Source organism: Etheostoma spectabile, chromosome 17 (genome assembly GCF_008692095.1).
Source record: "Etheostoma spectabile isolate EspeVRDwgs_2016 chromosome 17, UIUC_Espe_1.0, whole genome shotgun sequence".
In the NCBI taxonomy this organism is placed as follows: domain Eukaryota; kingdom Metazoa; phylum Chordata; class Actinopteri; order Perciformes; family Percidae; genus Etheostoma; species Etheostoma spectabile.
In genome coordinates, this window is record NC_045749.1 from 13612273 (window position 1) to 13628138 (window position 15866).

The 15866-nt window shown below is 41.6% G+C and overlaps 1 protein-coding gene and 1 long non-coding RNA gene across 5 annotated transcripts in view; one reads left to right on the forward strand and one right to left on the reverse strand.

Annotated features, from left to right (window-relative positions):
* ptpn20 (protein tyrosine phosphatase non-receptor type 20) overlaps window positions 1-15866 on the reverse strand; it is a 27068-nt gene continuing 11202 nt past the window's right edge. The window contains exons 23-47 of one of the 4 annotated variants that reach the window (XM_032541612.1): window positions 15575-15676; window positions 15258-15351; window positions 14669-14754; window positions 13994-14165; window positions 13307-13518; window positions 12253-12351; window positions 11650-12167; window positions 10571-11213; window positions 9695-9865; window positions 9409-9583; window positions 9088-9298; window positions 8950-8987; window positions 8581-8667; window positions 7839-7902; window positions 7364-7523; window positions 7037-7286; window positions 6674-6777; window positions 6443-6525; window positions 5894-6030; window positions 5625-5773; window positions 4488-4578; window positions 2898-3232; window positions 2575-2790; window positions 2248-2310; window positions 1-2154 (exon numbers count right to left, since the gene is read on the reverse strand). In XM_032541612.1, coding sequence (XP_032397503.1) covers window positions 2044-2154; window positions 2248-2310; window positions 2575-2790; window positions 2898-3232; window positions 4488-4578; window positions 5625-5773; window positions 5894-6030; window positions 6443-6525; window positions 6674-6777; window positions 7037-7286; window positions 7364-7523; window positions 7839-7902; window positions 8581-8667; window positions 8950-8987; window positions 9088-9298; window positions 9409-9583; window positions 9695-9865; window positions 10571-11213; window positions 11650-12167; window positions 12253-12351; window positions 13307-13518; window positions 13994-14165; window positions 14669-14754; window positions 15258-15351; window positions 15575-15676 — 4371 coding nt within the window. In that variant the 3' untranslated portion in view covers window positions 1-2043. Of the gene's footprint in view, window positions 2155-2247; window positions 2311-2574; window positions 2791-2897; window positions 3233-4487; window positions 4579-5624; window positions 5774-5893; window positions 6135-6442; window positions 6526-6673; window positions 6778-7036; window positions 7287-7363; window positions 7524-7838; window positions 7903-8580; window positions 8668-8949; window positions 8988-9087; window positions 9299-9408; window positions 9584-9694; window positions 9866-10570; window positions 11214-11518; window positions 11551-11649; window positions 12168-12252; window positions 12352-13306; window positions 13519-13993; window positions 14166-14668; window positions 14755-15257; window positions 15352-15574; window positions 15677-15866 lie in introns of those variants that run through there. The other 3 variants (XR_004335932.1, XM_032541613.1, XM_032541614.1) reach the window with 3 other exon arrangements.
* LOC116705435 (uncharacterized) overlaps window positions 7756-15866 on the forward strand; it is a 31027-nt gene continuing 22916 nt past the window's right edge. Inside the window, exon 1 of the long non-coding RNA XR_004335935.1 lies at window positions 7756-7811. This is a non-coding gene — a long non-coding RNA (uncharacterized LOC116705435). The remainder of the gene's footprint in view (window positions 7812-15866) is intronic.

A 15866-nucleotide genomic window follows, 5' to 3' on the forward strand; every position in this document is an offset into this window, starting at 1 on the left:
CAAGTTTCACAATAGTTTTTAATTAAAGAGAGAGGTATTACATTGTTCTCAGTTATTGGTTACATAGTGGCTGGTACAGTGACAAGAGATTCATTTAGCATATATATGCAATTAAGGGTTATTCAATTTCACAATGCTATTGCATAAGCACTTGCTTTGACTGTACAAGATGCATTTCCACAGATGAATGCAAAATGTGCTTTTGTTTGTTCTGAAGATCTGAGGGAAAAAAACATATCAACAGGATTTTAAAGAGAACATGAACTTGCACATAACAGAGAGTAACCTATCGCTGGAGACCATCAACCAGCATTGATGAAAAAATGTTGCATACACGGTACAGAGGCTGATGGCTCTGTGTAGCCATCCACATGGCAAAGGTAGAGTAATGCATGTGTCTTACCAACATGCTCCAAACTGTTTGAAAGATGTTATCAGGTAAGAAGTTGACATTCTGATCACCCCTCCTCCTGGAGAGTATTGCTTTGTTACAGTCCACATTTTGATCATGTTCAATTCATTCAGCCAAACACCAGGCTCAGACGTCTGTACTTAAAGAGTCTGCATGCATTAAGAGAGCTGGTGTGTGTGTGTGTGTGTGTGTGTGTGTGTGTGTGTGTGTGTATGTGTGTGTGTGTGTGTGTGTGAGATAGCAGCTGAAAGAAGTTACAAACAGCAGTTACATCCAAAGTTTGAGGTTCAAACTAGCAGCTATAAATCATCTTTGATCTGTGACTTGGAGATGCAGCTTTGTTGCTATGTACACATCATATACAGCTAAAGTGGCAAAATGGAAAGTTTGTAAACCTTACATTTTTTGCATTTTTGGCTGAGTTTGTATTAAAATAGCTATGGAATACAGATAAAGGATGTTACATAACAAATAACACCTTAATGCCCAGCAACTAGCTATTTCAATTTCAATCAGTTTTGTACATTCTACAAAAAAATCTGAATATTTAGTGTTCACCTCGATCAAATTTAAGTAAAACAGTGAATTGAAAATGTATGAATTCATCCAAACATTTGTTATGTTGAATCATTCTTTATCTGTATCAGGATGTGCAAGTTGTGATTATGTGTAGTAAGACTTTCATTGTTATAAATTCGGCCCACAAACAAAACAATTGACAGGCGGTGTGCAAAGTTCACATTGTTTCTAAGTTACATTTGAACTAAAAGGTGAGATGTAATCCTCTTCTGGTTTGGATCTATCAAACATTCACCTCAGACCACAAACAGACTGAAAGCTACACATTCAATCTACAGTAACCACCACCGGGTGCTCTCAAATCAGTTTCATGCTCTCTGTTCCCGACCGCTTGTGACAAGTGGCTCGGGTTCAATGTGGAGCAAGCGGTGTGAGTCATTCCAAGGCACTTGATTCTTTTCATTTCCAGAGATGATGAACTGAAAAATCAATAGGGTTCTTTTGCTAATGCTCTTTTCTCCAGGGTACAAATGCACTTAATGAAATGATGACACAATGCCTAATGAAATGCTACTCATCAAGGTTACAAACAGATACTCCCGTTGGTATGATGATCTTATGTTCACTTGTGCACTTTGCTAATGACGTTAGAAACATTACTGCCAGATAAAAGATTACCAGATTCTAAATTCCATGCAATGTGACTTTTGCAAATGAATGCAATTTGCAAATTAAAGGACATGGAGAAAATAAATGAGATACATTCAAATAGTGAAACACATATTTAAAAAAAAAAAAAAATGTTAAAGACAGAAGGCAAATCACTAAGCCTGAAAAGGCATAACAACCTCAGTGATCTAAATTATATTGACATAATCACAGCACCGAGAGCACATACAAGAACAAAAACATTAAAGTGAAAGTCAGTTGTAACTAAACAATAGTCCTCCTCAACACAAAGTATCAAAACAGAAAAGTTCAGGTTTCCTATTATAGCTAACTAAAATAACTACAGCCGAATAAAAAGGTATAACCAGTATTATGATAGACTGCACACGGTTACTCATACACAGTCTGTGCTTTACAGGTCGGTGAACTGGAGGTGGAAACATTCAAACTACTTTGTGGTCTCGGGGACTTTCCGGTTGCCATTGGTTGCCGTGAAGCTGTAAAATGCCCTGTAAAACCTCCAACCAGACTTTGTAGCAGAAGAAGTACTGTTCCTGAAACGAGAGAGACAAAGGGGAAGTATAGCTCTTGGAAACAGTATTTTTTAAAGCTGAACTTTGAACTTTAACCCATCTTCTGGTACTCACCTTAGTTTGAATCATCCCATGCCGCTGACATCTCATCTCCTTTACGATTTTGCTTACGTTAATCTGAAGACAGAGACAAAAGGTTGTTAGGATTTGAGCTACATGCTAACAACAGCAAGCTCACAATGAGGAGGAAATACAGGGGATTACCAAACTCAATAGGATCCATCATCTAACGACCATAATTGTCATGGTAATCCATCTGATAATTTTTGAGACATTTCAAAGTAGTAGACAGGCCGATCAACATTCCATTAGCATTGCTAAAAATAACAAAAATGTTGTGGTCAACCAATTAGTAAACCTAATAAAATGGCTTCCACTCACAGGCAAATCGTTCTGAATGAGGCAGAGGAGAACGTCAGTGCAAATGAGGACTCCTGTGCGTCCGATGCCAGCGCTGCAGTGCACAGTGACTGGTCCCATATGGTGCACTGCCCTCAGGTAGCGGATGAAGCGAACCAGCTGCTCGGAGCTTTTTGGCACTCCGTGGTCAGGCCAGTGTGTGAACTTCAGGTGACGGACAAAATGTGTCTCACCGGTCTGGAATAACAAGAAGTTAAGAACCAAGCAGAAGTTTGAAGTTTAGAGTAAACCATAATATTAATGGCATTAGACAGACAGACAGGTATTCCTCACAAATGTTTTACCTCTGTCTCCACCATGCGGATGCCCTTGATTTGGAAGTACTCCAGGTACTGATGGTTCTCCAGGTGAAGCTGGTACCTGCCGGAGTCCAGAGGCACACCCAGCTTCTCTGGCCAGTACTTGTGACATTTGATCCTTCCCCGTTCTACTTCCTGGGTCATCATGGCAATGACATCAGATTTGTTTTCCCAGATCATCTGCCAGAAGGCCGGCACTGTGGAAGGCAGAGGGCCCTGACAAGAAATGTAGAAGAACTCTTCATTGCCAACTTGCATGCGAATGTAGCTTGCGTTAATGTAGTCCTGGTTGTCTCCAATGGCAACACGGGTTTCATCATCTATGTGGGGAAAGAGAAAGAGGAAAAAACAACTTAAACTGTGTGTGTGTGTGTGTGTGTGTATGAGTGTTTTGTGTGTGTGTGTGTGTGTGTTGTTTTGAGTGTGATCATGCATCACTGCATGAATTCATAACATTCAAAAAAACTAATTACACCTCCAGCAGCATCCTCCCACAAACAGATCAGGTAGACATTCCTTCCAGTTGGATTTTTCAATGTTTGATAAATCCATTCATTTTATGATCACAAACAACAAACACTGCTACTTTGTTGTTTTGCTAAAAGCACGCAATCTAAGTGTACATTAAATAAAGCCAAGTAAACAGCTCTGAGGTCTGGAGCCAGGCGCAACAAACCAGCGTTGTGAAGAGGTTTTTTGATGATGAGAGAGGTGATAGACTAAGGGCCGTTAGGAATGTTTTCTGGGTTGGTCCCCCACCTCCTGCTTGTGAGGTCAAAAAAGCCACAGACTGGAAACCAGGCTTTCTATAGAAAATAGTTCAAGGGAAACAACATTCCCTTTTCTTCTGGACCTTTTGCACAAACAGCATTTGTAACAGGCTGCAAGCAACAAGAAGTTTGGTAAGGTGTGGTGGTATTTCACTGGGGGTCACTATGCTTTTTCATCACGCTCATTCATTTCAACTGTGATCTTTTCACTCCAACACACTGAGGGCTGGAGAAGGAAACACCTCTGTGTGTTTGAGTGCGTCTCCAGCTTTTACACCTTCTTCAATATTTACAGTGTTGAGCAAAAACATTACACCCCAGGGTACACACACACACACACACACACACACACACACACACACACACGTTTGTGGAGTTTTTCTTGTCTCTCTGTATTTACCTCCTGAAAGTCATCCTAATTATACAGCTTATAATATAATTGTATCCTGATGTTGCTTTATTTATTAAAAATATAAATCCCAGATAATTACAAGGGGCAACAAATTATATCTTTTTCATCATCACATACTTGGCTAATTGGTGGGATGGGACATTATAAGTGCTGCTCAAGTGAATTATTGATTCTAAAGTAGGAAATGATTTGTCGCGCAGACAAGTGTTGTAAACAAACATCTCCACTCCATTCAGTAAAGACCTTGCAGACAAAAAGTCTACAAGACTACAAAAAGTCTATAAGTGTCAAGCTTGAGCTCACCAAAAAAATTGATAAAGTGCAGTGGTTTGAACAAATGGAGAAAATTTCGGAAGAAAGTAAAAGTGAACAGAAGTCATCTTTCAGACTTACAGGGTAGGATGTCTCTGTAGCGGTTCTTATCTCTGTTCTCAGGGGCTTTTCCCACCAGACAGTTGTCAGAGGGCTTCAGATGTTCCAGGGCCTGAATGAACCACATGAGCACAATTACAAAAATAAAATGTAAACACTTAAAAAAGTGCAGCAGGATCACAGTATGTCTGTCTGTAAAAATATTCCAAAACTGCAATGTTTTAATAATGACAGAGTATGTCTCTCTGTGCGTGCGTGCATGCGTGCGTGGGTGTGTGTCTGTAGATCCTTTTTTTTGCAGATTTCTCTCAAAGGGTCACAATGCAGTACTAATTTTATTACCCTCCTACTGTATATATAGCTTTAATAGCAGGTTCAATGTGAAAAAGGTTACATTTATTTATTTATTTGAGAGGAACAGTGTACAGCTCCTTAGTAGCACTAGAGTTAGCTAAAAGCTCATTTTCATCTGTAGTCCCTGGGCAGGAAACGGAAAAATACATCTCTGTCAGAGGGAAAACCTAACACTGGAGTATAAAAAAGCTAACACAGTAAACACAAGACAAGTAAAAGACAACAATCCAATTTCACATTATTAAAACTGCACCACCACCACCACCACAACAACAACAACAACAAAAACAACAAAACCCAAAACACAAGAAAAAACACACTACTCCGACAATAAAAACCACAACATGAAGACAACACTACAACAACAATACCATTTGACAGTAAACATTAAAACCACAACAATAGTACCAACAATAAAATCACAACATTAAGACACCACTATAACAGAATTTCATAACATTAAGATTAGCTGTTTGGGTTTATGCTTGATGGGAACATGACTGGGTAGATTTCAGCCATGATTTCATCTTGAATTTCAAACCAGCAAAACTGTTCCATTCTCTGATCTTGCTTAATACTTTGTGGCTCCAACAGAGAAGACTGATCTGCCAAACTCAGTAGATCTGTGCTGTACTGCACAGTCACCTCTGTTGGTCGTACTAGTTCTCCTCCCATTGTCTGAGCGCAGTGATACAAACTCATTTAATAGAGGAGCAGCATGACACACATTAACTGGTCAAGAATAAATTACAAATCAGTAAATACCATGTACATTAATTAGTTTTTTCCATAAAACATACAAACCATGAACTCTTTGACCAGTTCCTGCTGGTCCAGCTGATGCTGCAGAATCTGGATGAGAGCTTTGACCCTGGAGCCTGAATACTGGCTGGTCGTAGCGGGGCTAATGAGAGCTAACCTGGCCAGTTCCTCCTCTGATACTATGGGTGGGCCTGAGGAAAGAAAACAAGAAAAGAGGAGGACAAGGGTTGCTAGTACTGTATGGCTCAACATAGATAGAATTTTTCATTTTGACACATCAGCACAATAGAGAGGAGTAGAGCAGTAGACACCTGTTTGTGCTGAGGTAATTTCCCGACCGGTGGAATCAAACACATCATCATCTTCTTCTTCGCTGCTCCAGCCGTCTGACTGGGTTTTCCGGATGTCTTTGCAGGACCGGTCCAAAAGTTTGGTCACAATTTGTTTCCTGGGGGAGTCAGGGGGCAGGGGTGAGACCAGACCATTTTACTCTTCGGTAGGAGGGGATGAAATCATGCAAGGCTGAGCTTCCTTTCCCTGCGACTTTTCCACCTAAAATACAGTATAGACAAGAGGCTAAAATAGCTTTATACTTCTGCTATACTTCTTGTTTTTAGGCTACAGAGAAGAGTACTACAAATTTCCTAACTGATAATTTTGCCTCATTGGGGCTTACAGCACATAAGCAACAGAATTTATTCCAGTGTTTTTTTTTGTTCATCATTGCTCTCTGTTGCCTCATGGTGGCTTACAGTGGAACTCCAGCAGACCAAAACAGAAGAATAAGCAGGATGACGAGGTGGAGGAGGGGAGGAAATAAGTAGACAATAAAATAGGAGAGTAGTTTGGGAAGTTACTACCTTTCGGAAGCTCCATGCAACATGTCAGTGACATTGAGGGATGGGCAGCAAGCTTGATGAGAAGGGGTGCTGTTACAGCTCTCCTGTTCCACACAGTCAGACAGGCAACAGACAGAAGGTGCAATATGTTAGTAGTAGATGTTGGTAAAGAGGTAAGGAGGGGTGTGATTTACATTAAATAGAAGTTGACATCACTACTACTACACACACTATTGTCCATGTGCTTGTTACCTGTATAATTTCAGTATCATCTGTTACGACAGTCAGCCGGCGTGGTGGAGGAGGTGGAGAAGTAACAAACACTCCAGCTTCATTGACCAGAGGGTCTGAAGTCACCTCTGAAACAATAATAGTAGGACACAACACATTTAGTTAGGGCAGTTTCTTAGTCCAAGTCTTCAAAAGTCAAGGTGCTGTCTTATTCATATTTTGTGATTTAACCAATTACATTTTCTTTTTTAATTAGAATTCTTATGAATTCTTTAGGCAGTGAAGTTTCAAGTAAGATTAGCAGCACACAAAGCTCTTCATTTCAGAATGATTTCCTTTTTAAAAATGAATGATATCAGGAGAGACAGTTGTCAGAGATCGTACCAGGGGGGCGCTCAACTGGCCTTTTCAACATGACGTCAGGAGAGGAACAGGTATCAGGGCTGGACACAGGAGCCGGCTGCTCGGCTAAAATAGCTTCAGTGTGAGCAGACAAGTTGGGCGTTATAGGTGACTCGGAGTAGGTCAGGGGCAGGATGTCTCTGCAGATGGTGAGCTGTACAGTGCCTTCAGCTCTACGCAGGATATCCACCACCTTACTGTGGCTCAGCCCGGACACAATCACACCGTTCACCTGGAAAACACACAGTGAGGATGAGGGTCTCCCCTCTATATATACATATGTAGTTTGCGTGTATTATGGGTTGTTACCTCTAATAGAATATCTCCCACTCTCAGCCGGCCATCCTGCTCAGCTACTCCACCAGAGCAGATTTCCTTCACTCTGAGCATGCTGCCGTTGGTTCCCCCAACCAAAGCAAAGCCAAGGCCTCCTCCTTCTGGTTTTGTAAACTCTACTTGCATGATGCAACTCTAAAGAGACCAGAGGTGAAAGAAGGAGAGAGAAAACGAGAATTCGGAGGAGTCCGTTTCTACCAGTGTATTTACAGGAGCACCTTATGTTGGCAGAAAAATTCCATTCTGTTATACATGAATCAAGATGAATCAAGTGTAAAGAAAGCCTGACACGCACGCACGCACGCACGCACGCGCACGCACACACACACACACACACACACACAACACACCAACACACACACACACACACACACACACACACACACACACACACACACACACACACACACACACACACACAGTGTATGAATGTAATATGTTCAGAAACTTATCCTGTTCTTGTGTGAGAGAGTGACATCTGAAATTTCCAGGAGTCCTATACAAGGCTTCATCTGAAAAAAAGCAGACAAAGCAATGTATTCAATTAATATTGATCAAGCCATTAAAAGCGATGTAGAAACTGGAGTTTGGCCCTAAGCCAACAATGGAACTTCCCTTCTGTACCATTTACCATTCATGCGACCATTTTCAGCCAATGATATTTCCGTAACAGACACACAGAAAAAAGCAACACACACCAACCTCCCACCTCTCCGGCCATTTTGAAAGAGAAGTGTTGATGGGTACGTCTCTTCTATGACAGATGAACAAGGCTGGTCTTTTCAGACTGACCCTCTCCCCTGTCCCTTACCGATGCATGCACTGTCACCAGGCAACTGAGCTACCTGCCCTGTAGACCACTGGCTGTATGACACAGTCTGTGTGTGCGCGTGTGCACGTTTGGGTGATGGCTACAGCCCTGCAGTCCAATACACAGTGGAGGGCCTGAAGCTTGCTAATTATTAATCCTGCTGTGAGAGCCCAGGATCTGTCTGTCAGCATTCAGATCACACACCACACACACACACACACACACACACACACACACACACACACACACACACACAAAGCGAACTATCTTTCAGCACTGAGCTCCAGCTTCACACAGACAAAAGAGCAACAAGCAAAAGAGTGAAAGAGAACCAGTTATGGTGCTGAAAGAATGAGAGTTCGATGGAGAAAAAACTTACCATCTTCAGTAGGAGAGTCTTTCTCTGGAGAAACAGGCTCTTCAAAACGAGCAAAGAACTTCTTTTCTTTTTTCCAGTCAAAAAGACCTACAAAAGAAAACTTGTATAGAAATGCACTACCACAGGAAACAATTATTTTGAACTACTGGTGGTAAATCTTGCTAAAGCTTGCAAAATCTTGCACTACTGGTGTCTTCCCAGAACTGAGAATGCTTCCTGGTAATGATTGAACTGTTATTCATCATTCAGTTGAGCACAAACATATCTGGTTTCTAGGCAATCCATCAGTGCATATAACAAGCAAACTATGTGTTCTTGGGTTAACTCAATCAGGCGAAACCATCCCATAAATCCTTCAGAAGCGCTTACCATTCCACTTAGCTTTGGGGTTCACTGGCTGGTCTTCTCTGTGACAGACACAAAAAGTAGAGTCAGTCATTCAAAGAACAAAATCAAACCTACTTCAGTGCCAGTATGAGTATCTCTCGGGCCTTTGAATGCACATACCTGAGGATTTTAAGCTTGACTTTACGAGGGGCATTCTCACAGGCTTTGACTGCATCCTCCAGGGTCATTCCCAGAGTACACCTGCCACAGATATAGAGGATCTTGTCACTGGGTTGGACAGTGCCCTCCTCACTGGCTGGTGAGCCTGGCACCACCTGCAGACAGTAGATGCCTTGCCATTTGCTGCCAATGCCTCCTGTCAGCTTTATACCTGGAGAACGCACACATACAGTATATAGTAGATAGAACTAAATGATATTAAATTATGACTAATGGTGTGTTTCTGTGTCTTCAAAATGTGTGAAAACATGCAGTTCTCACCCAGCTGTCCAGAAGGTGTCTTGTAAAGCACTATATCAGGCAGGCTGTCACAGGATGGAGGGGCCACCAGGTTGGAAACAGCCCTCCCTAGGGTCATACTCAGTCTTCTCGGAGATGATCTAAGAATTGTCATGGCAACATCATCTCCCACATTGGTAACATCATGTCCATTTACCTAGAAACAAATGACAATGAGTCAACTTGACCAGCACATACGCTAAATAAAATAATCATGATAATGTTTTTACAAGTGCATAAATGTACGGAAAAGTGTGTTTGAGCATACTGTGACAAGCCTGTCTCCTGCCCTGAGTCGTCCATCTGCCTTGGCTGGGTTGTCCAGTATTTCCTGTATATAGTAGCAGTTATCCAGTTTGCTTCGAGTGATGGTGAACCCAAAGCTTCCACTCCTGGACTTGGTCAGAACCACTGTCAGCTCAAACTCTTTAACCAATCCCTGAGAGGCAAGAAACAAAAATAATTTATCTTTTTATTAGCAACTTTGTTGACTTTGGTGAACCCTGTGGACAAAGCTCAAGTGTTCCTTTTCCGCTAATCCCAGATTCCTAACCATAACTTCACTGTAAAGCTGTTATGCAGAAGAGAGAAAGAGTCTAAGATGGCTAACTATGGTAAAGCATTTTTTATATAAAGAAAACAATTTACTGTTTGTTATATTGTAGCCTGTATAACTTTTCCTCTTGCATATGACATAGCATACAAGTATAGGATATGATTAACCAGTAAGGTTTTGGTAAATAAGATATATTTGGAAACATTCTAAAACAGCTGAAGTCCTGTTTGTAATGTAATGTCATTTTATTTTAACCGGGACAATGTACAATTAAACATTAACCTTGTATAAGAACCAGGAGAGATGCATTTATTATCATTTGTTTGTGGTATTGTTGGTTTATATGTGTTATTATAGTGATATCACAATTAAAATATTGCATGTAAATTATACATTGAAAATGGTGAATGTTTTAAATAGACCAGTTGTCAATAGTATCTCTTTCTTTGTTCATTGTTGCAAGACAAAAAACAGACAACTTTAATTACTGGTTTGCTGTACCAAAGCTTGTATTTCCCAAACATTATGAACAAGTTTTCTGCTGGCAAAGGTAAAGTGAACAAAGTACACAAAAGATCCCAAACTTGCCTTCCTCCGACTCTCCTCCTCCTCCTCCTCATTTTCTTCATAATCATCATACTTGTATTCCCTTTCTTTCTTCTCTGCTTCTTCTCTCAGCTGTGTATGGCTCTGAGCAGGAGGGGGCAGTATTGTGGGGGGCAGCGTCAGGGCAGGTGGACTGGCACAGGGAGGCACAGAAGGGACAACCTGAGCTGTAATGGGGGTCAAGGGGGGATCAGGAGGTTGCGGTGGGGGCACGATAGGCTTACTGTTCTTGGAGATGGCTTTGTAGTGACTTGGAAGAAGCCCCTGCTGGATTGGATGATGCTTGGATTTTGGTGGCTGGGTTGTGAGTGGCTGGGATGGGTGGGCCAGGGAGCAAGTGGTCGGGGTGTCAGACGAGTGGCTGAGGGGCAAGGTGGTGGTAGTGGTGGGGATGTGAGGGCCAAGGCTTGGATTCTGAGAGCTAAAACTAGAGGAGCTGTTGGAGTTTTGAGAGTGAAGGCCTGTAAGGTTGGTTGTTTGAGTGTGCGTGGCCAGACTGGAATGATGGCTGCGAAGAGGCTCCAGTGTGGAGCTGATGGTCAGGTACTCTTCATCTGCCGTGATAGTCAGACCATTTCCCATCAGGCAGTAGGTCACACTTCCATCTGCCTCCTCTCTGACTCCACTGCAGATAAATAGACAGAAATACTGTATATGATGTACAGTGCATAGGATAATACTTCACTCAAAAATTATAAAGTTGCTATCCAAAACATGCAGAATTTAAGTTGTACTCATCTTCATCAATTTATAAAAGCTGTTTTTAATTTAAAACGTCTAATATGACTTTGCTGGAACACTACAAGCTTTAAACACAGCTCACTCCTTAGCTGCCTTGAGCAAGACTCTTGGTCAATGAATAGGCCATGAGTGGGAACCATTTTGCCAATGTTTATGCCAATATTCTAGTAAAAAAACATACATTATTACTGTGCTCTGTGAAACGCTTTCATCTGGCATGCCAGGCTACAAGAGAAGAATAATTGATACAATTTTTTTTATTATAGGGTAATGTCCTAGTATGTAACAGTTTTCATGTGTGCCTACTTTTGATACCTTACCTGGTATATACGTAGTTTGAAGCACTCTTAGGACAGTCATCCATAAGCATCACAGTTGAGCTTGTAGTTGTTGCAACATCTTCTTCCTCTTTCTCTTTCCCGTCCTTGTTCTTCTTCCTATCTACTTCCTGTTGTTCCTCTAGCTTATCAGTGGCTGGTTGTGACTCTGGTGGAGCCAGGGGAGAGCCGCAGGCAGGTGAGGCAGGTGATGCTGGGGAGGCAGGTGAGGGTGGCGAGACTGGTGACGGAGGTGATATAGGTGAGGTGGGTGACGGGGGTGAGCGAGGAGGAGATGGGAGATTCTCCCCATCCAGACTCTCCTGGGTGTCTGGGAATGCTGGAGTTGCATGAGGATCTGAGCTCTTCTCTACTGTGTTTTTTAGATCTTCCTCATGGGTTGGTGACTGTTTTGGGGTAGATAATGGGAGATCATTTTGAAACTTAAGGAGCTGGCTGTAGTCCTCTCCTAGTCGAATGTCTAGAGACTGAGATCGAACCTCACGGTAGAATGCAGGACTCTATAGAGTCGGACATGAAGATGAGGATTACTGGGTCTTACTTTGCTTTTTGTGTATATATGTATTTGTGTGCATGTGAGCTCACCAGTGTGTTATCGTCTGCATCATACAGTACTGTAGGACCTGGTCGGCAGATCAGCAGATGAACTTCAGATGGAGCTCCACGTAGCAGGAACAAAACCCTCTGAAACAACACAAAAAAACTGCGTTAGCGCGGGAATGTTTGGGTACAGCTTGAGATGGGCTCAAAATTTACAAATCTTTTAAATTGTTACACGTTGACTTGTGTAAGTGCACCTGTGTGAATGCCATTGTAACTTGTTGGCAGTACACAAAAGATTAAATAACACACTAAAGGCAAGGACACAAACATTTGGCTATTTTCAGTGGCATAAGATTAAAGGATTAGTGGACCAATGACGTGGCCAAGATCTTAAGAAAGAACAGGGCCACTAGTGGTGCTCCTACACTCACCAGCCCATTCACAATTATTTAACCACAGACGAAATCACCTACTATGCTGCCTAGGGCTAAAGATTTATTGCATTTACAATAATATTGCAATATGTTAGAAGAAGATTTTTTAACCGCAGAGGCTGCAATTACACTATCATTTTCTACCTTGACAGAACCTGACACAAGGGAAACTTTTGTGTCAAAAAGGAACACTACGTCAGTTGTGTGGGACTATTTTGGCTTTAAAAAAGAAGATGTGTCTGGCATTGTACAAAACCTGCTTGGTAAAGTTGCTACCTCACAGGGCAACACTACTAACCTGTATCGGCACTAAAATTTAAAAACATAACCGCATATTAAATCGCAACCGCCATATTGGTAAAAAAAAAAGAAAAATCGCAATTAGATTAATTTGCAAAATTGTTCAGCCCTAGTGCTGCCATTAGTGAACAAGGCTTTAGGCTGTAGTCAGCACCTCATAAACCAGTTTATTATCTGACATTTTTTAAACACATTGTGCACCCACTTTTTTATGTCCCTAATTCAGTTTTGGGAAAAAAGATTAAACAAAACTGCATCCACAAAAAACATGCAATTAGCAAGCCCTATTTAAGAATGTAGACATCTGCTGGCTTTAATTTTAGGATAGGATTAATAATCATTTTAAATACCCTAAACCCAACCTGGTAAGAGAGGTCCTTGACAGGCTCTTTGTTGACAGACAGAATGATGTCTCCCTCTCGCAGCAGGCCACTCTCTAGCGCTGGTTGACCCGGGAACAGACGTTTGATACGAACCACGCTGCCACTGTCTGGACCTGAGTGCAGCTGCGAAATGTTAAAGCTGAAGCCGAGGCCAGACAAACTCTTCTTCAGCACCACTTCATGTGTGTTTTCTAGGAATGAGAGGAGACGGAGGGGAATCTTGGAGCATTAATGTGTGTTGTGTAATCTTTAATCTGTAATGTGGGCTGAGATTTGGTACATTGTGATAAAAAAAGTACATCAATTCCTCTAACACATCTTCCCATTTATTTTTCTCCAACGACAAAATATAAACAAGCAGACTATCCCTTTTTCACATGTTGTCTCGCTGTGACTTCAGAAGGAAAGCTTTGTAGAGATGAGGAACTGTCCCTTTAACTAAGCTCAGGCAGTGAACAGGCAGCTTCAAGGTTTCAGTGCATGCTGTCTCGGGGGACCAAGGGAGCGTCAGCCCTGGATGACTCTGACAGCAACCACAATGTAGCTGTCAGATGACTCACAGTCACCTTTGGGCCATGTGTGCGAGTGTGTGTGCGCCTGACACTGTCTATCTTTTCTTTTTTTTCTCCTATGTGAGAGTATGTGCCCCTTCCTCTTGCATCTCACCATCAGTCACAAAGCTGTAGTCCTTGGCTTGACCACTCAAGGTTGTTTCCATGGAGACTTCAGTCCTTAGGTGCTGTGTATGTGATGAACTGTAGGCCAAAGGGGGGCAGGGTGAGTCGAGTCTGGGCTCCAAGATCACTGTGGGTTCCCTTTCCAACAGCAGGTTCACCACCTATGTGGAACAGATTCACATGCAATCGCTTTATATGTTCTGTAGTTCATACTTCAACATGTACCTGCATGTACAGAGCATGATGTACAGTATCACCAGCTACTGTGCTTTTTTTTCTGTGCATATTTATATATATCAACTTTAAAAAAAGCTTTTCTAGATTACTGCAGATAAGGTTGGAGGGTCGTAAGGGTCCAACATGTGCAACTAAATGATAAAATGGTTTCATGATGCTAGGAAAGGATTGTGATGATCGTCAAAAAAAACAACAGTGACTGAGAATAGAAAAAGGGGTAACGCTGACACTGGAAATGAAGATATGCTGTTTACATGTAAAATACATTTAATAGCAGTCACAATGTACTGCTTTTAATAAATCATATCAGCAAAAGAGAAATTATGTCTATGTATAATTGTGCATGTTTGAGCGTGTAGGTGTGTGTGTGTGTGTGTGTGTGTGTGTGTGTGTGTGTGTGTGTGTGTGTGTGTGTGTGTGTGAATACCTCCCCAGTCCTCTTCAGGCACTCAACAGCTTGGTGGTGAGTCAGGCCCCTCATATTGGACCCATCAACCTCCAGCAGTCTGTCACCTGTCATATGCACATACACAAATCTCAACATCAATACAGTCCATAAACGATTTGTGTGTGTGTGTGTGTGTGTGTGTGTGTGTGTGTGTGTGTGTGTGTAGGGGGTGGGGGGTGGGTGATGATGGGCATGTCAACAAATCTAAAAGTCATTCCTGCTCACTGAAGCATGAAACCAAGCAGATGCAGACACAGCACAGTGACCTTAATGTTACACTTATAGTCATAAAGGTTTTAGCTGGCATTTGTTTCACAATGTTTTTATGATATCGTTTGATAATGATGCAAAGGGAATTGGAGATGTCATTCACGATAACACAACACAGTCAAAGAAGAAATTCACAGATGAGAAATGCAAATAAATTACATGAATGGGTTTTGCTACTATTTCCCCTACTAAATCAGAGGTTAAGTGAACGTCCCGCACAAAATCAAACCTTTATAGAACCTTTCATGTTTTTGGCAGCCACCTGATCACATATCGTAATGACAAATGAAAAGATTACCAATCTGAATGCGCCCGTCCTGCTCTGCAGCACCTCCAAGCACTAGACTTTTGATGTAGATACCTCCATATCGCACATTGGTGTTTTGTCCTCCCTTTAGGCAAAAGGGAGAAGTAATTAGTCAATGTCAAAAATAACCCTAGAAACAAACACTGACTAAGCATAAAAGGATCCAAGTTAATGTGCATCACAGCTTGTTACCTATAAAGGATTTGTTGCAGGACTTTTATAGTAGTTTTAGCTATGTGTACCTAATAAACTGGCGGCTGAATGCTTACAGTAAATGCTGTATAATAAAAAGAAAACAAATCACTCACAGCAACACTGATGCCAAGACTACCACTGTTTTTCTTCAGCTCCACCATGAACTGCTCCCCAGTTTTCAAACTGAAGATTGAGTTGGATCTTGAAGACAAATCCTGATGAAGAGAAGCAAAGAGGTAAACGGAAAACATTTGTTTTGGATTGAACGAGGAATAAATGAAGAAATGAAAGAAGTGTGTTTTCAAGACAGGAGTTTTATCACATTATTCAGAACACTTAATCCATTTAACAATTAACGTCGGGTTAAACTCTTGACCCCATGCTGACAACTTTGCTTCCATGGAA